At 31.4% G+C, this 26,685-nt stretch overlaps 1 protein-coding gene across 3 annotated transcripts; it reads right to left on the minus strand.

Annotated features, from left to right (window-relative positions):
* Positions 1–26,239, minus strand: LOC143063028 (fibrinogen C domain-containing protein 1-B-like). Of its 3 annotated transcripts, none has more exons than XM_076234942.1 (6): positions 26,085–26,172; positions 5,606–5,689; positions 4,986–5,122; positions 3,022–3,118; positions 2,182–2,346; positions 1–269 (listed from the first exon to the last, which is right to left on the minus strand). In XM_076234942.1, the coding sequence occupies exons 1-6, from the start codon at positions 26,155–26,157 to the stop codon at positions 34–36; spliced, it is 792 nt and encodes a 263-aa protein (XP_076091057.1). In that variant the 5' UTR covers positions 26,158–26,172; the 3' UTR covers positions 1–33. The 3 variants fall into 3 exon arrangements, with proteins under 3 accessions (XP_076091057.1, XP_076091056.1, XP_076091055.1); XM_076234941.1 differs by lacking the exon at positions 26,085–26,172 and adding an exon at positions 5,976–6,130; XM_076234940.1 differs by lacking the exons at positions 1–269; positions 2,182–2,346; positions 3,022–3,118; positions 4,986–5,122; positions 5,606–5,689 and adding exons at positions 20,731–21,009; positions 22,367–22,531; positions 23,056–23,152; positions 25,044–25,180; positions 25,680–25,763 and having other exon boundaries at positions 26,085–26,239.
* Positions 26,240–26,685: the final 446 nt, after the last annotated feature.

Raw genomic sequence — 26,685 nt, forward strand, 5'->3', positions numbered from 1 at the left:
TTTAAAGTATTCATTTTTATTTAATTAATTTTTTTAAGCTCGTCGAATCATCATACGTGTCGCCTTCAATGAGGTGTATCCTTTCCAATGCGTCCAGTTGACACCAATTTTATTGGTACCCTTGAGGTACTTCCCGTTTAAATTTGACGCATAACATCCACTATACCACCATCCTCCTTTAAACATATCAGAACAGTTATAGGGATAAACATCATTATCTCTATCCCTTGTCGAAAATCTGTATCCATTATGAGCGCCTAATGAATTCCCTGAAAAAGATAAAATCAAAGTTAACATATTAATACATAAATATAAAAATAAGTAGATATGGTATGATTGCCAATCAGACAAATGCGTTTTTATAAGCCTTAAATCTTGATCTTGAATTATTAATATTATTATAATTATTATTTTTGATTTCAATATGTAAACATTAGAACAGAAAATGTGTATACCGAAGATTTAAAAGAGGCACTAGCTACGAGATATAAATAAAATAGACTATGATTTCGTTTGGTTCAATCATTAACAAAAGTGGAATAATGAAATAATAAGTCGTTTTTAGAAGCCAATGTATTACAATTTTGTCAAAATAAGCAAAGAAACATCGCTGATGAATTACTGCTGATGAACTATTCTTTTGCAAGTGAATAATTCGTCCTCAACTTATCCGTATTCATCTGACATTCAATTTAACTCATTAGCTAGAGATTGATTACGCATGCATAAGTCGTGTTCAGCCAGTAACAAGACCTTGAAAGTGAAACAGGGGTGAACCATTTGATTGACTGATTCGATCCATTAAAAATCATCCTTACACAGGTAAACACTTTAACTAACTAATTTTTTCAAACAACAACATGAAATCAAAGTCTTAGAGAACTATCAAAATATAATTCCACGACGTCGCAATCTATTGAAATTCATGTTTATATCGGGTTTGTATTCGAGGTCATCCGAGAGTTAATTAAATGTCGTCAAGACTAAAATACACACGAACTACTGATATGTACTAACGAGTTCATGTCCTCAGATTTGTTGTAATTTGGATATACGTTTTAGTTTGTTATAAATAAAATATTAAAATTTGCTAGTGCCCTTTAACAAACGAAGAAGGGTCTTCAAGGCCATTCTCATTCTGTTACTTGGTCTTTTTTAATTAATACGCGTTAAACTTGACACAATTGAGAAATCAGTGTTTTTTCTTTGGTGGTGGTGGTGTATGGTTTTAATTATTCTGATTTTTTTCCCGTGTCATCTAACCATCAATTTATGATAGTTTTATTAAAGTTCGGAATCGACATAGTTGTAGGGGAAAAAATATCCCCACTTAACCACTTCTGAGTTAACTGGTTATTTCGTTATCTTACTAGTTTTGAAACTGCTTCTGTTGGGTTAACGTATCTCACTTTCTATGCTACGTACACGCACACTTCATTTACTGTGTAGTGCCACTGAGGCAATTTAAAATTTAGAATTCTGAAAACTTCTCCAGTAGGGTTGTAAGATAAACACGACTGAATCGACACATCTCAGAAGTGCAATTTGTTGTGGAAAAAAAACCGACACATCACAACTTTCATCATCACGACTCAAGATCATTCATGTAACTTTGTCTAAACTTTCGAGAAATAGTTTTTTTGCAGTCTTAAATCTGTAAATTTGCAGATTGGTTTTCCTATTTTCTTTCATTTCATTTGGCCTTAGTGTGGAGTTGAAAGGAGGAAACCTAACAAATAACTTAAAGTTTTGTGTTATTAATACAGATATAATTTGTATTTTATAAAATTTTCATTGTTATACATGTAGTTATTCAAATTGAGAATGGAAATGGGGAATGTGTCAAAGAGACAACAACCCGACCAAAGAGCAGATAACAGCCGACGGCCACCAATGGGTATTCAATGCAGCGAGAAAATCCCGCACTGAAGACGTGCTTCAGCTGGCCCCTAAACAAAAATGTATCATACTAGGTCAGTGATAATGTACGTAATACTAAATTCCCAAATATATCAGGGAAACTTAAATTAAAAAGCATACAAGACTAACAAAGACCAGAGACTCCTCACTTTGGACAAGGGCAAACATGCGGTGGGGTTAAACAGACAGGTTTTTTAAGATCTCAACCCTCCCCTATGCCTCTAGCCATTAATCTATTTGAATTAGCACGAATTACATTACCTGCATTTCCCGTGTAATCAGCTACCTCCAGCTTGTACCCTGACATCTCGTTCTTAACAACAAATGTATTGTAGATGGCATATCGATGGTTATTATCAAAGTCCCACATATCTATCCTCAATTTGTAATATCCTTGTTCTGTCAGTTTGTTCAAATATTCATTCCCTAAAATTTTTAATTGCACAATTTACCGTCACATTTGCCATTATAAAAAAAAATCATATGTGTCAGTTAAACGTTGTTTTTTATTTAAATGCACGTATTTCATCAACTATTAATAACAACATTGCGAAAAGTAAAATCACAAAAATAACTCCGAGGATTATTTAAAAGGAAAATCCCTAATCAAATTGCAAAATCAAAAGCTCAAGCACATCAAACGGATAGATAATAACTGTCATATTCATGACTTGGTACAGTACTTTTCTAATGTAGAAAATGGCGGATTAAATTTTTGAATAAACCACAAACACATCTTCAATACGCTATCATAAAAAAAAAGATACTGTTAGAAATGTAAGAAGCTTTGAATATAATAACACGTTGAAGCACTAATATTTTTACCTCTATCAGACTAAATGCATAATTTGCGCAATGTTTTGTTCATTTTTGATTTTCAATTTTTTTTTCAGTCGTTGTTTCTGATTTGGCTTGCTAACTTTTTTTAAATCTTAGCGCCACTGATGAGTCACATGTTGATAAAACGTCAATCGGTGTTCTAAAATATGAGACTACAATCTTTGATATGGTTTAACTAAGATTTGTTTTAACTGTATCACAATTTATATGTCATATTTTTTCTCTGTCAAATAGACTGTCATTAGTTTATTTAACTCTTACCCAACCAGAAATCTTCTTTTAAATTCCCAAAACCATTTTTATACGACTCCCAGTCTCTGTAAAAGCCAACAAAACCATTTGTTCTCCGTTGGAATAACTGTGAAAGAAAATGCTTTTTAAACATCATTTCAGAGATAAAAGTTGACCTCGTTTTATGTACTTTTATTCTCAGGAGATTAATCCGATACTTTTTATATCTCTTGTGTGTGTTACAATAAATTATTTTATTACTATTATATCTCAACATAGCATGAAATTATCATACTCGTAGTGTGTTTGTGTTGATGATTTTATTTGTTAAATATATAGTACTCCTTTAACGAATAAACGTATTTAATTATCGAAAAAAATAAGCGTTGTCGTTTATCATACCGGTATAATGAAATTAGATAATTTTTCTGAGATAACTTTATTTTCATTTTGTTTTGTATAGTATATTATTACATTGATCGAAATCTAAAGGGAGAACTTGATTCTAAAACCACAAAAAAAATCTTGTTTTTTATTGGATGTCTTAAGATTTGTTGTGTTTTCTTTTGAATCTGTAGGTGTTTTATGATATGATCTTATGCAGTCTTTCATTGATTGGGTTGCTGCCTTCTTGACTTTTATAATTTATTCAAATTCATAACATGAACTTATTTGTGTATTTTCAATTTTTTTTTGAATGACATTTCTAGAACGCACAACTTGCAGTATATAGATATAGGAAGATGCATGGTATGAGTGCAAATGAGACAACTCTCCATTCAAGTCACAATTTTTTTTTAAGTAAAACATTATAGGTCAAAGTACGGTTTTCAACACAGAGCCTTTGCTCACATTGCACAGCAAACTATAAAGGGCCCAAGAAATTACAAGCGTAAAAACATTCAAACGAGAAAACCAACGGTCTAATCTATGTAAAAAAAAAAAACGAGACACGAGAAACACTTTAGAACCACTTCAACAAACGACAACTACTGAACATCAGATTCCTAACTTAGGACAGTCAGGTGCAAACAATTGCAGCGGGTTTAAACGTTTTAAGGTGGTATGGGTGTCTTCCTCCATCTTGGATTGTAAAATACAGAGAACCAAAGGTCCAGATTTTCTATCAAGTTAGCAAAATTTGATGCAGGAATGCAGATAGTTAATGGGAATTTTCAATTAAAAGAACCAATTTATAAGAATATAACTTATAAATATTAATGTTTTTGCAAATGTTGATTATTTTTGGTTGTTTTAAAAAATAATTGAATTGGCATTTTAAGGGGAGGTAACTCTAAAACAGTGCATTTTCTGACGGATTCTACATGAAATTTTCCTATTTTGTATTTTAGCCGGAAAAAACGTACGGTGACCCTATCTTTTCTTTTGATATTCTCAAAGCATTGTCTGAAAGCTATCTTTTCCTTAATTATTTAACAATTCTATCATTTTGTTTAGTTTCTAATCACAAAATGGTGTTTTTTCCTGTATAATCCATACAAAATGTGTCATTTTGTCACATCCTGTAGCTTGAGAAAATGCGCGGTGACCTATCATTTTTATTATATTTTTCAACATATATCAACAGATACTACGTTTTGGCAAAGTATGAACAAATTCTATCATTTTTATTTTAGACTCCCATACCACCTTAATGGTACAATACCTTCACCCTTATTTTAAACAATAGTATAACATCACAACATAGAAAGACACACCATAAAATATCAACTCAAACAAATGACATATTAAGGTAGCACAATACAAAGATTTTATAACTTCAACTCCCAAGTTTTAAAATGCTGTAACTTTCTTAATAATGCTTGAAAATTTATAAAAGTAGTAGTTTTGGATAGCTAACAGATTACTCTTTTATTATTTTCTATGCATTCATAAGAAAGTTACAGCATTTCAAAGGTTAGTGATTGGAAGTAAAAAAATCTTTGTATTGTGCTACCTTAATACAAGTAAATATACACTAATATCATACGTACCGTCCAACCACCTCCGAAACTCTTCATATCACAAAAGACATTGAAACCGGAAGATCCATCCGGGTATATTTTATAGACTCCACTTTTCTTTTCTGATTTTCTCAATTCACCACAGTCAGAAGGCCGGGCGCCTATACCTATATAGTATATTAAAATAAAGAATAATGACGATATTACGCTCAAATATGTCCTATTTTATGTGTTTTATAATTTCGAAACGACGGTTTCAATCCTCTTTAGCAAAGTTGAACCTACATGCAGTTGGTTATACTTTCTTTTGGTTATATAATATAGTTATGCGTCCCTGATCAATCTAAAAATTTAATTTAGGTCCTGATGATGGTAAATTCAGAAAGCACTTTAGACGCAATGTAAAATGTGTTTAGTTCATTTTCAAATGTTCAGTAATTTTGTTTTTAACAGCTTGTCAAAACTGTTCATTTAAAGTAAACTATTTTTAAAAGTCGGAGGACATTTATTGATCCGTAAACTTCAGTTAATCTTCTTTTTAATAATGCCTTTATAGTTCAAGCTACAAAATAATTTATGTTTTATAAAATTTGACAGAACAAACCCCAAAAAACACGTGTGCAAGATTTGTTTTATTTGTAGTACTTAACCTTTGGTAGGAGACACTAAGCACTGATTCGTAGTTTCTGTGATAAGATTAGTCACTTTGTCGGCTAGGTCACTGACACATTTCTCTACAATAAATATTTAAAGAAATCATATTGTAATTTGATTTAAAACAGATATGTTAGAAATAAAATCGAATAGTTCGCACAGTATCGATGTAAAGTTGCAACAATCTGTTCTAGGTGCAGAATTGTTTTATCTAAATTGTCACGGAAGCAACTATTTTAAACGTGGTCTTTTAAAAGCGTGTAAGCATTTAATATATCTATGTGGAAAAAACTTAAACTGTATTTGATTTTTTTTTCTTGATCAGTATGCCCATCCCATCAAAGATTATATAGTGAATTTTCCTACCTTTATTTATTTCCTTGCCATAGCTTTGCACAAAAGCGAGAACAACGACCGTTAACAATAAGTCCATATGCATTGTATTCCGATATTGATTGCAAAATTTAACAAATTCATGTGAATATCACTACTATTATTTTGACTACATATGCTACCATGTAATTATATTATAGACTTTTACAAATGTTGGTGCGTGATATATGTAATACGAGAGGCATTGTTTTCCATGATCATTATATCGACTTAAATCTGTCTTTCCCAAAACAGGTTTGGCATTCTTAAAAATTCTTACATGTTCTACATGTCATTGACTCTACATAGGACTAGTTTAATTTTATATATGTACCAATGAAAAAAGAGGACTTTGGAAATGAAAATTCTAACTTAAGATCTGAAAACAAAATAACCTTCCACCAAACAAGTTGTTTTATATAAATTGGGCTTGTACTATATTTTCCTTCGGGTTAATATGATCCGTTAATCCTCTTTCGACTCTATCCTAAATTGAGGTAAATTGTATGGCCTTACAAACACTGTTTTGATCCCTAACATCACTGAAGAAACATTAATTGTCAAAATCCGGATATGGTGTACTAATTTTTGCAACTTTTGTTTGCGGTATACCATTCCGAAAGTGTATTGTTCTCTGTTTTATATCAAATTAATATTAAAATCTATCTTGTCACATCTTGTGATCCGTCTGTTTGGAAATCACACATTGCAGTCAGCAGGGTTTACAATCTTATTAAAAATAAGTTCTCATCACTTGCTCCTCGATTTTTCATATGTCGCCGTGTGAGCAAAAAAAAATCGAAGAGCAAGTAATGAGAACTTATTTTAATAAGATTGTAGGGTTTAAGAACATCAGTTGTTCGATCCGTTAGTCAAATGCGTTTTGTTAAAATATACTTTATCACATTTTTGTTCATTTTGAAAATGTTGTTTGTGCTGTAGTTAAACTAGAAAGACCCAGCGCTCTCTTTATGTATATGTGAGGAAACTGGCATATCTTGAATCCTACAATCACATAGACAATTCCTTTGCAACTATCTAGGAAATATAAGAACGAAATTCTTTCAATTTCTATTAGGCTCCACAGCAGCAAAAACGGTCAATACATCTTAAACCATAATGTCCTTATATGAAATCAAAATAATAATAAATACAAAAATTCCACACAATCATCTGGGCTGCTAAGCAAATTTCGACCACCCATTGGTTTGCATAGTTGTTTTGTTCTCAACTAGGAAAAGGGATTTGTTCCAGAATCTGTTGTAGGCGAGTGATATATTTTTAATGCAACTACCTAGCATACAGCTAAATTATATATTACTGGAAAGCTGAGAATGTGTACTTTCTAAATATCCCAGTCGTCAAAAGAAATTATGGTGCATTTTTTTTTAAATCGGGGTTAAAGGTCATGTGTGCAATTTCAATTCACGGATACCCCCAGTAGAAACATCGAATCAAAACAAATGCAAAAACGAAACAATACTATAAGAATACTGTATTACTGTTGGAAAAATATATTTCTGTTATAGTATTAATTTATTTTGGTCGATTTTAACGGTAACGTATGTTACGTAACGTTTTCTCTCGGAGTCTTTGAAAATCAACCATTAAGTCACACAAATGTATCAGTAGTCGCCCTTACATAATTTAAATCTTATAAGACCTCAATATCAACTTATTGCACGTATTTACAAACATATATCTGCAAATTTGATATAAATAATCCGAAACAAAATATTTGAAGCAAGGGGAAAATATATCATATATGACGTATTTTCAATTTCATAGAAAAGTCCAATGATGAACTATAATACATTAAAATGGAGGAAACGTATGTTCTCCTGTTAGTTTGAAAGCATGTCAACCGCGTCAACATCAGACAACCATAATTATGACAGATTTTTTTTTATTATTGTAGTGCAAAATGTTGAGTCTTGATCATACCGCCATTTCGTTTACATCATTAAATCAGATACAATGTATGATAAGAGTACTAACTAACATTACTCAAATTAGTAAAGTGCTACTAGTATATTTATATCAACAAATAAACAATTTTGATATAAAACATCAAAAGGAAAATATGATCACTCATTGCAGTTCAAACTGTGTTTGATTTTACTTTGGTCGGCCGCCGTGTATCTTGAGATATATCAAACAACACTTTACAAAGTACTTTGTATTTTTTGTTACGCTGGTGATGACGTTCAGCTACTTTGGCACTAATATACTTACTTTTTTTTATATAATTTGTTTCACCGCTTCAAACGAAGGACAAGGTTATCCTAATATTGAACCTTTTATTTGTCTTTCTTATGTTAATATTCCGTTATCATAATTATAATTAAATGATCGAAACGTCGGACCAATGGGATGTCAAACCATTTAGGTGTCGGAATATTGCGATATCGGAATTATCATAGCTTCATTTTCACTTGTTATCTTATCATTCTTATCGGTCAACATATTCTTACAAATGTCATGGAGTCATTTTAGACCTCATTTTATATTTTGGTGAAAATTTAGTTTTCAGCAAAAAGGCATAAGTTTAAAATATTTTATTTATCTAAAGTCCATTTCGAAGCTACAGTATTAATTAAAAGTATTTTTGTTTTATATTCGTTCATTATTCGTGAAGGAAATCATTTTTATATTCTCGATATATCTAAGATAAGAATTTCAAATTTAACAGATATTTATTTTGGCATTTTGTCACTTTAGATTTTCTCTTTGTTAGGCATTATTTTTATCAATTTAAGATGTTTAGCGACAAGCTAAGTAGACACAATTAGACAATCATGTTTTTTACTAATTCTATTGTCCGGTAAATACAAACAAGTTGTTGTGTAAACAACATATGTCTAGGTAACCTGATCAATAAGGGGTGCCATGTCCTGTCCAGCAAAGACCTTTCCACGCCCCTTTTTACCCCAAAATATCAGGGTAACTAAGATAGCTTGATTGTTTAACGAATCTGATGCGACGAACCTGAAACAGTAACGCAAAATCGAACAGGTGAATTTCGGTTCCAAAAGTGGCATTATCGAATGCGCTTTAGAAGATATAAGTTCTACAGCCAAATTCACTGTGTTTGTTTTAACTGTTTTCAGGTGAGTCAAGTATTTTCATTTATTATTTTATTTAATTGCATCATGAAACTTCGTCAAGTTTCATTTCCATCTTATTTAGTAAAGTTGGAGTTAATTATCTACAAGTTCTGCAAGGAAAGAAATTAAGACTAAATTGTTGTTTCTCGATCAGTGTAAATAGATGTATATAATTATGTTAGAAAAAAAGGTTGGTTTATTCTTCACAAACTTTCTATACTCCAGGGTATATTTTAAACGCGTTATAGAATTAAGTTTTACGCTCGCATGTTGGAAATGATAATTTTAACATATCGCTTGTTCATACTTAATACGAATTCAGGTCAGTTCCGCAAGGATAAGATATTGATTATTTTAATAAAAACGCGTTTATATGTGTAATTTTCACATGTGTAGTTTAATTTAATAAGAAATTATTCATCGTAAACTATTCTTGTCGTTTAGTCCTATATTATTACGAGTCATGAATTTTTGATACAAAGCAAGCATGTATATTTTAAAAGTGTGTTTCCCCAATTCATAATAAATTGTTTCATATTTATATTATTTGAATATTCACATTTAGTTTTGTAATGCTAAGTTTGTCTCGATTTCGAATATTTCTCAACAAATGCTCATTGTCGGAATTGATTATTTTTGGGTTGATAGGTTAATAGTTTTGGTTTTTTAAAGCGCCATTTATGCTCTACCATGTTTATATTTCGAAAGATACCAGATCTCAATATGTTCTTACATGCCCCTTGTCAAAATATAATATATTCAATATTTTATGTTGTTCAGCATGTGCTTTATGCTCTGTTAGGTTCAAATAGTCGGTCTCGCATTATGCTCATATATTTAAGATTAAGTCCGCATCTTGCTCATATATTTGAATGCTAAATAAGCTTTTATTTAAAAGAAATATTATAAGCATACGTGTTCGTCAGTTTAAATGCATATGTTCATGCATTTACATAAAGTTTGTATACTATAGATATTATTTGATCATTTATATTGGAAAATTATATGATACACATGTTTCTATTATTTGTATTATATACTATTATATTGTTGTTAATTATATAGATTATCGAATGCGCTTTAGAAGATATAAGTTCTACAACCAAATTCACTGTGTTTGTTTTAACTGTTTTCAGGTCCTTACCCATACTCATAAGTCCGTAAGGTGTGATGTTGGTTAAGTCCATTCATAACAAACAAACGACAGCCCATACAACCCAGCATCCGACAAACCCGATAACAGTCAGAAACCCAAGTCTGATACAAAGACCACTTACTTGGCATGGGCATATATCAGTACAACAGAGGTTTTGCTCAAAGCTGACACAATTAAGATCTGATACAAATTGATTTTAAAATTGAGAATGGACATGAGGAATGTGTCAAAGAGACAACAACCCGATCAAAAAGCAGACAACGGCCGAAGACCACCAATGGGTCATCAATGCAGTGAGAAACTTCCACACCCGGAGGCCTTCTTCAGCCGGCCCCTAAACAAAAATGTATACTAGTTTGAAGTGATAATGGACGTCATACTTAACTCCAAAATATACACAAGAAATTAAAATAAAAAATCATACAAGACTAACAAAGGCCAGAGCCTCCTGACTTGGGACAGGCGCAAAAATGAAGCGGAGTTAAACATGTTTTTTGATATCTCAACCCTCCCCCTATACCTATACCTTTGCGTGAACAGATCAAATATTGTAGAAAGTCGGATGACATCATACCAGTAAATATAATTGGCATCGGAACGATGTTGCCTTTTAACCAACCAAAGTCATATGGAGAACTTTTATTGTGTCTGTAGTTAGGACGACATTGTCTTGGATAAGGTTTGACCCCCAAAAGAAGAAATAATACCATGTAGAGCGTATACCCCATCTTCAATTTTTCTAATCTTATGATCAGCCAAACTTGTTAATAGTTATTAAAGGTGTGTCCATATATACGGTGCTTTTGTAATGATAAACCTAAATGAAAAGGAGTAAAATAAAATGTATTTTTATAGATAATGTATATTCTGCTAAAGCCATACATCTAAGAACTTTGTAAATAGGTATGTCGTACTCAGTATTAACTGCCGCGTATACGCCATCATCCAAAGACAATACAGAAATGTTTTTAAAGCGGGTGGCATAGTTTCAATTGAATGATCCAGTGAAATGTCTTTAGATAATGGATATTCATCTGATTGGATAACAACTTTACCTATCTGCTTCCGTAAAATACTAGTAACTGCATAAAGTTTTTGCAAACAATTTTGCAGTCACTGCTCTGATCTTTTTAGATTTGACAGACTGTATATAATAGTCATTTTAAACGGTTAATTTTCTGTCTTTTAAGGCATCTTACAACTTTATAGAACTACTGTATACAAAATTGAACGTACATTGGGCTTGTTGAGACTGCGTACATGTAACTATAAATTGACCAAAATATATTTTTAGTGTTTGCTGATCAGAAGCTGATATGTTGTGTAATTTTCTCGGTGGCAATACTCGGGCAGAAATTAAATCCGGTTTAATTATTAAATAAAGTTGTTAACAAGAATACTTTCTTGTGTATAGTCAAGTCATCTTTAAACGTCGAAACGTTGGGAAAGCTGTTTCATGTTCAGAATTAAATAGCTCTTTACCTTCTGATTTCAAATTTTGTAGTTAATATTTAGTGATGCAAGCTCGATAGTATAAAGCTTTACTAGTAAAATTTTCATGAGTTATTTTGTAAATCAGATAATTGTAGGAGATATGTGTAGAAACACTCAATACAGCTTGAGTTTGCTCCTTAGAGGGTACCGTATGAAGTTGTGCAACTTGCTTATAGGAATTATATTTTTGCAAAATATACAAAATGACAATTCAGAATGAGTTGTAGATCTACTGCCTCGTTGATATATGAGAAGAGACTGGTTCAGTAAAATTTGTAATTGTAGTATATTTAATGTTTTCATTTTTTTTCTCATCCTTCTGTAAACTTCGTCTTTCCTTTTTTCCAATGCGGCAATACAACTGTATCTACATTTAAGTATTGAACTATATAGTTTCTATGTAGTAAATACCTGACAGACTATGCATCTGTGCCAATCAACGGATAGTTTTTGCATTTTAGCATAGGAAGGATTTCATTTTAACTGGACTGTGAAAATTCGACACGACTCGGAAGATTTTCTACAATTTTCCGATACGACTCCTTATTTAGAAAGGGGTGAATTCGACAGAACTAAAAAATTATGTTTTAGTTTGATTTGATCTTAATTTCGGACGATTTTAAATCTATTTAGGCTACACTGAAGTTAAAGATAGAAAACCGTATAAATATGATTTATCGTACTCTACTAGCACTATTAAAGGGTTGGTCTTTTGTGTACCCAAGACAGGAGAAGGAAGTCAACTTCGGAGGGCTGTGATTGGATGTATGGGTACAATATATATTTTTTTAATTTATCCATGAATAACTGCAGTGTGTAAATTTACAATATAAATTTTAAAACCTATTGAAATATTTTCTAGAAAATTATTCGAAAAGGCTTCCAAAATTTCGGTGGGCATGGATAACATAAACAAGATCCGTTGAAAATTGGTCATGATACTATTTGGCTTCAATTTTTAAAATAGATTAATAAAGTACTAACATCACACATAACTGTTTTATCCAGGTTTTTAGTCAAAAACCGATAACGACGTAGATAAGGAATTCCGGGAACTATAGTAATCTTACCCAACATTATGAAATAACAGAAATTCGTGATTTTAAGAAATGTTGAGATGAAGTCTTGGTCTTGAATGAAAAAACAATAACTGACGAGTAATTTGGTGTGTTTTAAAACGATTAGAGTCAAAAACATTTCATAAAAATTGAATTGTAGATCCGAAAAGGTCAGGATTATGAAAATGTTCGTATAAAATGTCAAATATTTAGAAGGAACGCAAATGTATGCGGACGTACAGTTGTAAATATTGTTTATCAATATTCTAAGAATCTAATTCATTTAATTATTATGCCTAAAAGAAGAGATACGACTAATTTTATTTGCTTGAAAAACATGCCGTAATTCTGTAATTTCTGAAATAAACGTCAATTTTACAAAAACTGCACCGTACGATTTTGTGACGACCGGGCAAAAATCAAAGTTAAATCATTATTTTTTCATTTAAAAAAGAAATTAGCCGTATGTTAGGTGGGTGCATTAAACACCTCTAACTAGACGTCTTTTTTCACATATTACACTCGCCTATTGGAGATGAATTGAAAAAAAATATACGCAGATCTTGCTTTAAAATGTGTGGTACTAGTACATGTATAAAGATTTCATTTCAACAATGCTAAATGTACATAATGAAGGTCACTGTCTAAACAATTTGAAGATGCAAACTTGATCAAAACACGCCTAACGGAAATTGTTTGAACTTGCATAAACTATGTTTCAGATTCAGATTAAGATGAGAAATAATACAAGAAAATTAAGAATGGAAATGGGGCATATGTCAAACAGACAACAACTCAAAGTCACTAATGGGTCTTCATCACAGAAATGCAACTCAAAACCTTTATAAATGAACTAAAGTTAAAATAAAAGATAAACAAAGGCCAGAGGCTCCTGACTTGCAAAAGGCGCAAAAATGCGGCGGGGTTAAACATGTATAGTGATATCTCAACCCTCTTCCCCTAATACCATTAGCCAATGTGAAATAAACAAACACACGGGAGTCTGATGCCAAAAAAATAACAAAAGAAAAAAAAACAATATGGAAATGGTGCACAAATTAACAAAGGACTACTAGCAGTTACTTACATGCCAGCTCCAGACATTATATAAACTAATCAAGTATTATGTCTTCAAAACATAAAAATCAAGCATAATCTCTCCAGTTATTGGTTGAGTATCATAGTACCATCATGCAATATGTGAGAATTATACTACTCGTATCATGCCAACAACTGATTTGAGAATAAATGTGTTTCTTAACTATGCAAAGATCCTATGAGTGAATCAGACTTGGGGTAATTGTAATTGTAATCATTAATCAGCTGTAATTGATTACAATTTTTCAAGTAATCAGTGTAATCATTAATCAGCCAAAAATCTGATTACATGTAATTTAATTTAATCAATTACTTTTCAAAATACCCTGTAATCATGATTACTTTTTGATTACATTCTGATTACAATAACAAAAATCTAAAATCGTGTTTTTGGTTATTAAATGAACCTCTGTGTTATTCATATTTGATAAATTTTTAACATACTAAAATGGTTTGGTTACTCTACTTCAGTAAAAAATAAACTGTTACAGAATTGAAAAGTCATCATTAGCCTAAGCAGAGACATATAATACAATTATATACCTTTTATCTTATAAGTAAAAGATATTGTACATACATGTATATTCATCGTTTTATAATGATCTTCATATTAATATTTGATAATAACTGTTATATATTCAAGTAATACTTTTCTTTAACCCTGAATTATAATCTTTTGTTAATTTTTGTGATTTTTGTCAACTTTTAATTGACAGGTAGGAGACTAATTAACTTAAGGTTTGTTTTTATTGCAATTACCAATTGAGTATAGCTGTAGGGAAATATATATATGATAAAAGATAAATCAGGCATGAAAATTTATCTAATTAAAAGTTGGACAAATATGTTGTTTAAAATTTAAAAAAAATTATTTGGACTGGACATGTAAAATGCAATGATTTTTAGTACTTACATATTGTTTACAATTTGATTAAACATTTCTATTAAAATTTAACATAGTTTTAAAGTTTTGGTAACTGTATTTCATCCATATTTAAACTTCCATAAACTGCGACTTGGAATACATATGAAAGAGGTCAGAAGACAAATAAAAAACTCTTGATTATGATATATCTTTATTAAATTTAATTCAAAATAATTCAGAGATCATTGGTGATAAAGTGTAATGTATATATATATGTAGTGAAATTTGGTGTTTATTTAAATAGATGAAGTTTAATTTGAAGTTATTATTTTATAATTGAACCAAATAAAATACTTTCTCAAAAATGCTATAGTTTTGAACTTTTATTCATTCACATCATTCAAAATGTTTTGTTTTTAAATTCATTGTAATCAGATGTAGTCATGATTACTTTGCCAATGTAATCATTAATTTAATCAGATACTTTCAGAAATGATGTAATCATTAATTTAATTTAATCGTACAAATGACAAAGTAATTGTAATTTAATCAATTACATTGAAAGTAATCGGACCCATCTCTGGAGTGAATCAATATCAATACCTAAATAGGCTATATTTAATGACCCGACAACAGTATCGTAACTTCTGAATTAGTTTGTTTAAAGGTTTGGTTACTTTTGAGGTGCAGGTGAATGCCGAAATTGTTTTGCTATGTATAAAATATTACCATAAAAGATTGGATGTGAAATACCTAGGATGTCACAAAAATACTGAACTCAGAAAAAAATTCAAAACGAAAAGTCCCTAATCAAACGGCAAAATCAAATGATAAAACACATCAAACGGATCGAAAACAACTGACATATTCCTGACTTGGTACAAAATATTACCATAAAGGATGGGATGTGAAATAGCTAAGATACCTTGTACCGATGATACAATTTAGTAAATATTTTGACTAGTTTGTGGTATCGACAACGCTGGTGTAATAATTTTTCAGTTATATACAGATTAAATAATATGTATTTGTAGAGTACTACATTGTATACACAGGTCCTTTGAACACCAACTTTACTTCGGTAAATCCGGTTAAGCGCTTAATAAATAGAAAAATAACCCCATAAATTGGTAGACAAAATTGTTCTACTGACAAAACTTAATTAAACATTTAACCCTGATTTCAGGAAAGACTAAATAAAATAGCTACTCATACGCACGTCTTAGCTATAGCCACTGATTTATTTGGTATCAAGGATTGGAAAGACGGTCAACATTATTCTAGTTTTTGTTAAGGTTTTATGGGAATTGATAATAAACAAAAAAAGTATAGAATGAACATCAAAATTTAATAAATGACAGAAAATATATTACAACATTTACATATCTAAATATTATTTAAACAAGTTAGAGGATAATTTTGTTCACCCACTTGACCTAAATAAGCTTAATACTGGTTTTAAGGAAACATATAATTTGAACTTTTTCTATTGAGCGTTTTCTAAACTTAGGACCTGTAGTGCTCTTGGTCCGTATGGACTACAAACTACACGCTCACCATGCAAATATTTAAATGATCTTTTGTCGAAAAGCAATGGCGGCCATCTTGCAATGGCGGCCATCTTGGTAGGTTCGCGGGGATATTTGATAAAACAATCGCTTCATATGTCACATTTCATGTACGTGCTCATGTTTTTTTAACATCAACATTAAACATTATTTATAATAACATTTCACGATACTTTTGTTATGTATGTTTATGTATGTTTGATATTTTGGCTCTCAATAATGACAACTTCGGTATGTATACTAAAGAAATTTATCCTGTTGAACTTACTTTAAATAAGATAAAACTCTCGATCTTGATATCTATATCATTAACGGAGAGCTTTACACTAAAATTTATAATAAAAGAGATGATTTTTCATTTCCTATCGTCAATTATCTATTTTTAGATGGTGACGTTCCATTGTCACCATCTTACGTTGTTTATATATCTCAACCTGTACGATTCGCTCGTGTATGTAACAATGTTTTAGATTTTAACGAGAGAAATTTATGTATTACTGAAAAAATATTACACCAGGGTTTTCGGTATCACAAACTAGTCAAAACATTTACTAAATTTTATCATCGGTATACATTTTATGTAAAGACATCATGTATAGCTAAACATGCAGACTTACTATACGTTCAGGTATTTAAAATCCAATTTTTTGTGGAAATATTCTTTTTAAAGCACGAAAATTTCAGTATTCACCTCAGAAGCTAACAAAACCTTTGAAAAGACTTCTTAACAAGGGATATAGGTACGATACTGTTGTTAGGTCATTAAAGATTGCATATTTTGGCGTTAATATTGATTTATTTATGGGGTCTTTGCATTGAAACTAAACACATTATTTTTTTTGAAACAGTTGTTGGCATGACACGGGTTATGTTCTGATGTTATGATGGTATGATTCTAAACCCCTAACGGGAAGGATTGTGCCCGATATTCATATGATGAAGACATAATCTTTCAATCAGTTTAATTGAAGTCTGGAGCTGGCATGTCAGTGAACTGCTAGTAGTCTGTTGTTATTTATGTATTATTTTTTTTGGTTACATCTTGTGACATCAGACTGGGACTTCTCCTGAACTGAATTTTAATGTGCGTATTGTTATGCGTTTACTTTTCTACATTGGCTAGAGGTATAAGGGGAGGGTTGAGATCTTATAAACATGTTTAACCCCGCCGTATTTTTGCGCCTGTCCCAAGTCAGGAGCCTCTGGCCTTTGTTAGTCTTGTATTATTTTTAATTTTAGTTTCTTGTGTATAATTTGGAGTTTAGTATGGCGTTCATTATCACTAAACTAGTATATATATTTGTTTAGGGGTCAGCTGAAGGACGGCTCCGGGTGCGGGAATTTCTCGCTGCATTGAAGACCTGTTGGTGACCTTCTGTTGTTGTCTATTCTATGGTCGGATTATTGTCTCTTTGGAACATTCTCCATTTCCATTCTCAATTCTATTGATTCACGGATCTGGTCATTACGATGTGTTTTTTGGACTTTAGCAGGAGTCCGATTGTGGACTTTAGCGGACAGTTTAAAGGACGTTTTAAAGAAGCGGACTTTAACGGTACCACAAAGCCGCATTGACTTTAAATTTAAGACACAAGGTACTATGTCGTTATCTTCATTTAACCGCCTCACAGCTTCCCATCACCGTTATCACTTTTACTCCAAAACACAACCTTCAATCTTCACTTCAAAAGAACAGTTGATAGTATGTCATGTATTTTTGTACAATACTATAAAGAAACAATCTGTTTCCATAAAGGAGTAGGCCCAGTATGACCCCTTTTTGGCCCCAAAGAATAGCAGTTTTAGAAATTGTTAAAATGTAAACTTTTAGTTATTTATTAGAAAGTAGAATGCTTCTGCTACATACATTTGTAACTATTGGATGTTTTGACAATACAATGCACAAACATCGAGTACAAGCATGCTAAGTTACTAAAATTTTCACAATTTTAGCATTTTAGTTTAAAAAAAAATTACGGTTTCCGTCTTAATTGAAAGTGGCCGCATTTGTGTTCATTCTTAATATTTAAATGTAAGTTGTTCTTGATGATACTACATACCATATATAAAGGTTGAGGATGAACACGGATGCGGCCACTCTCTTTTTTGACAAAACAAATCTGAAAAGTGATATTTGATAGATTTTTCATATTTAAGCTTGAATCGGGGAAATTTTAATGACTAAATCAGTTAAAATCTTTCACATAAACTAATTGAATCAACTGCAATAGACACTTTAAAAGTGTTTGGAAAATGTGACAAATATTTCGTCAGATGAACCTGAAATTTGAGGCCGGACCTACTCCTTTGTAATAAAAAAGAAAAGACTGAAAAACTATTTTCTTTGAAAAACCCATTGGTACAAAAACTAGGGATGCCCAAAAGAGGGTATCGCACAATCGTATGTCGTGCTCACTCAAGCAACACAAAACTGTTCCCTTTTTGAGCACTTGATAACATCTCCTCCCTCGGCCCCTTTTGGTGGGTTTGTGCTGTTCAGACTTCTGTTTTCTATGTCGTTTTGTGTAATGTTTTTCGTCTTTTGGTCTTGTTATGGTGTTGTCATTTTATTTTCGACTGAAAAGTTTTACGTTTAAACCCGATGCATTTGTATGCACATGTTCTAATTCAGGAGCCTTTTGTTTAGTGATTGTCGTTTGTTGGTGTAGTTAACAGGTGATACCCGTTTCTCATTTTATTTATAATAGACCTTTGGGGCCTTTTATATATCAATCTTTATAACGGATATAGTTTTAACCTATCGACGACCTTCTATTTTTTGAGTGAATATCTTAGATCATCCTTCGTATTACCAAATTCTGTATAGATCTGATGAGTTAAGCCCTTTTCATCTTATTTTTATATTTTTCTCTTATGTAGTACTGTTACACCATTGTCCATGGAATGGGGATGCTGGCGCCTTCCAAATCATTTAAATTCACCATATTTTGTATTTGTCTGTCCCAAATACGGAGCCTGTAATTGATAGTCGTTTGTTACTGTATATGATATTTGTTTTATGGTTCATTATTTTGTAATTAAATCAGGCCGTTAGAAACTTTCGTTTGAATTGTTTCAAAAATGTCATATCGGGGAGTTTCATCACCGCCAATGCGGTATTGGTTTAACATTTTGTTGAAGGCGTACGTTGACCTAAACTTTTTAATATCTGTCACATTTGGTCTCATGTGGAGAGTTGTTTCTGTCTCATTGGCAATCATACCACATTTTTTTTGTATGCAAGTGAATTTTTGAATATTTGTCAATACCACGATCCGTGGCATTCGGCAACAAACTTACAGGGCTTAGTTTAACATGCATGTATGCATAGGTCAGTAATGTCGATAACATTATAATTATAAGAAATTCGACTCGTATAAAATTCCTGAGGGGAAAAAGTGAAATCACAAAAATACTGAACTCCGAGGAAGATTCAAAACGGAAAGTCCCTAATCAAATGGCAAAATCAAAAGATCAAACACATCAAACGAATGGATAACAACTGTCATATTTCTGACTTGGTTTAGGTGTAATACCACCAAATCATGGTACGTCACATTCGGTTGTATACGAAAGTACGTCGAAAAAAATATTCCCTTGATTTTGACAGTTGTAGGTAATTAATCATTCTTTTTTTTTTTGCAGTAAAAACATTTCTGTGTCATTAACATATGAAAATAATGGTGTTTGAAATACCCAAGACATATTCTTGGGTATTTCAAAACACCATTATTTTTCATTTGGGAATTCTATAGAAAATTTTGTAATCTTGAGGTTACATGGTGACTGAACCTTGTACACATATAAAATAAGGGGAGAATTTGATTGGTTTACTTCCAATAATGGTTATTTTTTTATATGCAATGAAATGTTATGTGAATGTTTTTCTATAGTACTGGACAGGATCAAACTTTACTCATGCCAAGCATTTCTTTATTTGAAACAAAGATGAATTCTGCATATTTTTTGGAAAAATGCAAATTTAACAAAGACTAAAAGGGGGAAATCAATGGTGGTATTACACCTACAAGCCCTTTCCCATGTAGGATTGAACCTTGTTTTATAGCTAGCTAAACCTCTCACTTGTCTGACAGTCGCATCATCAAAAGAGGACGAAAACAAGCAGCAAGATAAATGAAAACCATTCAAAAAATAAAAGCCGTAGAAGTCGAAAAATATCTATATCAAAAGTGTTGGACAGTACGTGCTCCAAACAAATAGGGTTTGTAGTTAGATACTCAATGAAAATATACTGCAGCGTCCATATTAAAAGGTCGAAAGAACATGAAGAACTTTGAAAAACATGTTTGTATAGTGAAAGAACAAGATAACCCTTGTGTGAAGCTATCATTCTTGAAGAGAATAAAGTAAGCAATTATTATAGTAAAAAACTTAAATTAAGGTTCATTTGTATTAGTTTTTATTGATTATTTTTTTCTATGCCCTCCGAATCATCATACGTGTTGCCTTCAATGAATAGCTATATCCCTTCCAATGACTCCAATTGACACCAACACCATAAGCACTTTTTCCCTTTAGGTACTTTCCGTTAAGATTTGCGCTATGACACCTACTATACCACCATCCTCCCTTATACAGCTCAGCACAGTTACCACCATAAGCATCATTATCTCTATCCCTTGTAGTAAATTTATATCCATTTTGACCGCCGAATGAATCACCTACATAAAATAAAATGTTTATGCTTTAATCTTGTATGTAACACTACAGGGTGATAACTCTATAAAAGTCAGCTGAATGTTTTAATTATGTTCTATTGATAAGGAAATGTTAATCTTCTAAACTATTTAAATTAGTAGTTGTCATACTGCAATATATCCCATGAAATTTCTCCGATAAAGTTGGTCAAAGTAAATATTTTGTTAGATTTTATGAAAATTAAACGAGCCAACTTAATTTTAGTCAAGGTGTTTGGTACCATCTTAGCTAGCTAGTTAGTGTCTGAAAAATATTTTTCAAACAAATATATTATGTATTAATACAAACCTGTACCGTATTCCTGCCGAACATTTCTTACTGACAATATGACGTTAAGGTCGTTACAGTTAAAAATTGTAGTGTACACTATAAGTACAATTATTATCACTATTATCCTCTTTTGAACATATACAAGATTACAATATGTGAGTAATAGAAAAGAATTGCTGTTTAAATGTTAATAACGAAGAAAAGAAAAAGAAAAAAAAACTAAGAAGGACATTGAATGCCATAATGTAGTTAGTTTAATACATTAAAATGTTAGATAAGAGCAAATTGGGACATTCGAGAAAGTAGTGGTTAAATGTAGGGAATGATTATTTAAATTTGGGTAAGGTAGGGGTATCGTCTATTTTTCATTCCAAAAATGTTGTTCGTATCACGCAATTAGCATCATTTTTTTTTGTCGAACGATTCCCCCTCCCCCCAATTTTAAAAAGTGAATACTCCCAAACAAAAGTATTGTTTTTCCTTCTCCTTGCTGAATATATTTCTTTCCTACTAAGTTGAAAATATTCTTTTTAAAAATAACACAAACCCCTCTTCCCCCTCAGACTTAAATGCTCATTCCCTAAGTTTACTGCTTGAAAGCCGTAAAAGTGGCCTTTACATATCTCAGTTGGTATAATAGGTACATGCATTATAGTATACATAATTTATTTATAAAACTGCTAAAGCAATCCCCCTTCAGCAGGTTTGTGCGAAAGGACGATTGTAATTTACACTACACAGATTTCCGGGTCACCATCATGTTTCATCAAATTCATAAAATGGCTTCCAACAGACATGCGCAATTTAAAGCAACATTATGCCAACAAGGAATATTAAGTAATTTATTTGAAACTTGTGTGTACCATACATTTTGACATACATTATACAATTGTCGGTTGAGAAAACTGCAATTTTAGGAATTATTTTCACCATTTAGTATTGTATATAAATTATAAATTATTTTATATTGTTAATTATACTTGTAGTATCTATAACGTTGTAATACAAATATCTATATTATTCTACTACACTCATCATGAAGTTAATTACCTGCGTTTCCTGTGTAACCAGTTATCTCCAGCTTGTATCCTGACTTTTCATTCTTAACAACAAATGTATTGTAGATGGCATATCGGTGTTTATTATCAAAGTCCCACATATCTATCCTCAATTTGTAATATCCTTGTTCTGTCAATTTGTTCAAATATTCATTCCCTAAAATTTAAATTGCACAATTGACCGTCACATTTGCCATTATTAAAAAATCATATGTGTCAGTTAGATTAATTTAAAAAAAAAAAAGGCATGTTTTTCTAAAATTATTAATGACAATAGTGCAACAGTGTGAATATACCACGTACACTTCCTTAATACGCATATCTAAAAAAAAAAATTTTAAATACAGTTATAGAAGTGTTAGAAATTTAAAATATTCTAACCATTCGAGGCACTAAGGTGTTTACCTCTAAATGTATAAATTGCAACAGTCGGCGAAAGTTAAGCTTATTTTTGGTTTTCAATTTTGTTTCATTGTTGTTACTGATTTGGCTTGCTAACATTTTTTTTTTTAATTTTAGCTCCACTTATTGGGTCTCATGTTCACAAAACGTGCATTTGGTGTTCTAAAATACGAGCCTGGAACCTTTGAAGCGGTTTAAGATTTGTTTTGATTGTCCGAAAATTTATATGTTATATTTTATTCTGTCAAATAGACTGTCATTAATTTATATTAAGCTTACCCAACCAGAAATCTTCTTTTAAATTCCCAAAGCCATTTTTATACGACTGCCAGTCTCTGTAAAAGCCAACAAAACCATTTGTTCTTCGCTGGAATAACTGTGGAAGAAAATGCCTTTTAGATATCATTTCAACAATGAACGACATTGTCTTCGTTAAATGAATAGAGAGAATGTCTATTACTCAGGGGATACTTGTTACATCTACTGTGTGTTCAACAATAAATTATGCTACTACTTTCATGTCTAAAAAAAGCTAATCAAACTCGTAGTGTGTTTGTGTGATGAAATTATGTTCTACACACAAAACACTCTTTTTACAAACCAAGGGCTTAAAATATAGTTACAGGGAAGATAACGACGTTGCTAACGTATACGCAACATGACTTTTTTTGCGATATCAACCTTTTTTGAGAACATGCATTTCTAGGCTAATTTTTATCATTAGATTAAAAACGATTGCATTGACCCCCCTTTACAAAATAACATTTGACTAGGTGGAAACTTTTTTGTATACAAGTCATCGAAAAATATCACCATCGGATCAAAGCTGTATCGTACACTGTTCGCGGAAAATGGTTGTTGTTTATCATAAGGGCAACAGTAGTATACCGCTGTTCAATAGTCAAAATCAATTAAGCGAAAACAAATCTGGGTTACAAACTAAAACCGAGGGAAACAACGGAACAATAGAAACACTGAACTGTAACAGAAACAAACGCCAACATTGATAGAAACAAACTGTAGATAACAATTGCCATATATCATACTGATATAATTAATTTAATGATTTTCTGAAATAATTTTCATTTTCTTTTGTATCCTTTCTAAACCATTCATCAAAACTTGAGAGAGGGACGGAAGATACCAGAGGGACAGTCAAACTCATCTATCGAAAATAAACAGACAACGCCATGGCTAAAAATTAAAAGATAAACAAACAAACAATAGGAGAAGAAGAAGGGCTGTGTTCTCAAAACACCAGATATCTTTCTCTTATCCTCGCCAATGAATATCATAGGCTTAGTTCATAAATTTATGGTCTGTTTCCTTTGAATATGTGGATGTTTGTGACATGATCCTGAGCAGTTCTTATTAATTGGGTTGCTGTCTTCTTTCTATCTTTCTTCGCGATTCTATGGCAATGTTGTCTCATATCAAAATGAATCATGTTATCACCGTACATTTGTACTTATACCGGGTTTTTTTTATTATACATCTCTTGTTTAAATAAGATAAAATTATTTAAGAAATAATTCATGGGGGCTTGAATATATCGTGATTTTACCACGGGTTGGCCCTTTATGACAAATATTTTACCCCTGAGCGATAGCGAGGGGTAAAATATCGGCATAAAGGGACAACCCGTGGTAAAATCTAGATATATTCAAGCCCCCATGAATTATTTCGATTCTGAAAGGACACATACGGCAATTCTTTTGGATCGAAGCGCTCTAGGTGTAGGCAAATATTTGCCGTTCCCATAAATAAACGCACTAATAAACTAGCGTAAAAGAACGGAGCAAACTGCATTAGTGACATGCTTAAACTATTTAAAATAATGTATTTAGACAGTTTTGGATGAATTTGAATGATAATTTATTTATATGTCTTATATGATGTACAATAAAGGGCTTTTGCCACATTTTAGCATCATTTGTGTATGTTTCCTTGTGATGATTTTCGGATTCACAAGCGTGTATTTTCCCGTAAAATGCTTACATTCTAACGTCATTGTTCTATGACGTCGGGTATCTCATTCATAAAAAAGCATATGACGTGGGAGTACAATCGGAACAGCACTGGCAATATATTCATATTTTACCACGGGTGTGTACTCAAAGCGTTTGAAGGACGTCATGTTAGAATATAGTTTATAATTTTTTTGAATTAATTACATAAACATAAACATAATCAATATATTTTCAATTTTAAAACGGCATTTCTTATACGGCACAAGTTTCTATATATATATATATATATTTACGAACCGTCCAACCACCCCCGAAACTCTTCATATCACAAAAGACATTGAAACCGGAAGTTCCATCTGGGTATATTTTATATACTCCACTTTTATTTTCTGACTTTCTCAATTCACCACAGTCGGAAGGTCGAGCGCCAAAACCTATTTAGTATATAAAAATTAAAAAAATAAAGATGATAGTACTCTCAAATATGTCATATTTTATCTATTTCATTATCAAGAAACAAAGGTTTCAATCCGCTCTAGCAAAGTTGAACTTGAATGCAGTTGGTTATTCTTCTTACTTCCTTATTGGTCATATAATATAGTTACGCTTCGCTGACAAAACAAATCTTTAAGTTCGCCGGTTCCTGATGATTGTAAAAAAAAACCAAACCAAAACGCTATTTAGAGGCACGAAATGTATTATGCTTTTAGTTCATTTTCAAATGACAAATAATTTTGTTTTTAACAGCTTGCCAAAACTGTTGATTTAAAGTAAAACATTTTTGAAGACGGAGAACATTTTTTATCCGTAAAGTTCAATTTATCTTTTTTTTTAATTACCTATAGTTCAAGCAAGAATATTTATTTATAATGTTTGACAGAACCAACCCAAATAAACACGTGTGCAAGATTCGTTTAAATTGTAGTACATTACCTGTGGAAGAAGACACTAAGCATTGATTCGTAGTTTCTGTGATAAGATTAGCAACTTTATCGGCTACGTCCCTGACACATTTCTCTATAATAAACATATGATGACATCTTATTTCAATTTCAACAAAATAGATATGTTAGAAATAAACTCGAAAACTTTAAACAATATCGATGTAAAGCTGCAAAACAATGTTTTCGTTGCAGAAAATTTTCAATAAAATTGTCATAGAAAAAAATAATTTAAACGTGTTTTTTAGAATGTGTAATGTTTTTTTACATCATATACCAATATGGAATAATAACTTGGTACTTTTTTAAATCGTGTTTTCTTTGTAAATATGTTCATTGATTTCAAATCAATTATATATTTGATCATAAAATCAAACATTATAGTGCAATTTCCTACCTTTGTTTATTTCCTTGCCATAGCTTTGTACAAAAGAGAGAAGAAAGGCAATTAACAATAAGTCCATATGCATTGTATTCCGATATTGATTGCAAAACTTAACAAATACATGTGACTATCACTACTACTATTTTAACTACATATACTGACATGTAATTATATTATAGACTTTTACAAATGTTGCTGCGTGATGTATGTAATACGAGAGGCATCGCTTTCCTGATCAATAAATCGACTAAAATCAGTCTTTCCCAAAACAGGTTTGGCATTCTAAACATTCTTATATGTTTTACATGTCATTGACTCTTCATAGAACTAGGTTAATAAAATTAACGGTACTAATTTTCTTGCACCAGATGCGCATTTCGACAATACATGTCTCTTCATTCGATACATGTACCAATGAAAAAAGAGGAGTTTGGAAATGAAAATTCTGACTAAAAATCCGAAAACAAAATAACCTTCTACAAAATTGGTTGTAATGTATATTCGTATTTTCGCACTTCCAATGTAAGTAAAAATAAGTACGAAAGGAAAATAAGACATGTAGCACCGTTAAATAAAGGTAATAGTAGTATACCGCTGTTCAAAACTCATAAAT

The sequence above is a fragment of the Mytilus galloprovincialis genome, chromosome 2 (genome assembly GCF_965363235.1).
Source record: "Mytilus galloprovincialis chromosome 2, xbMytGall1.hap1.1, whole genome shotgun sequence".
Taxonomy (NCBI): Eukaryota; Metazoa; Mollusca; class Bivalvia; order Mytilida; family Mytilidae; genus Mytilus; species Mytilus galloprovincialis.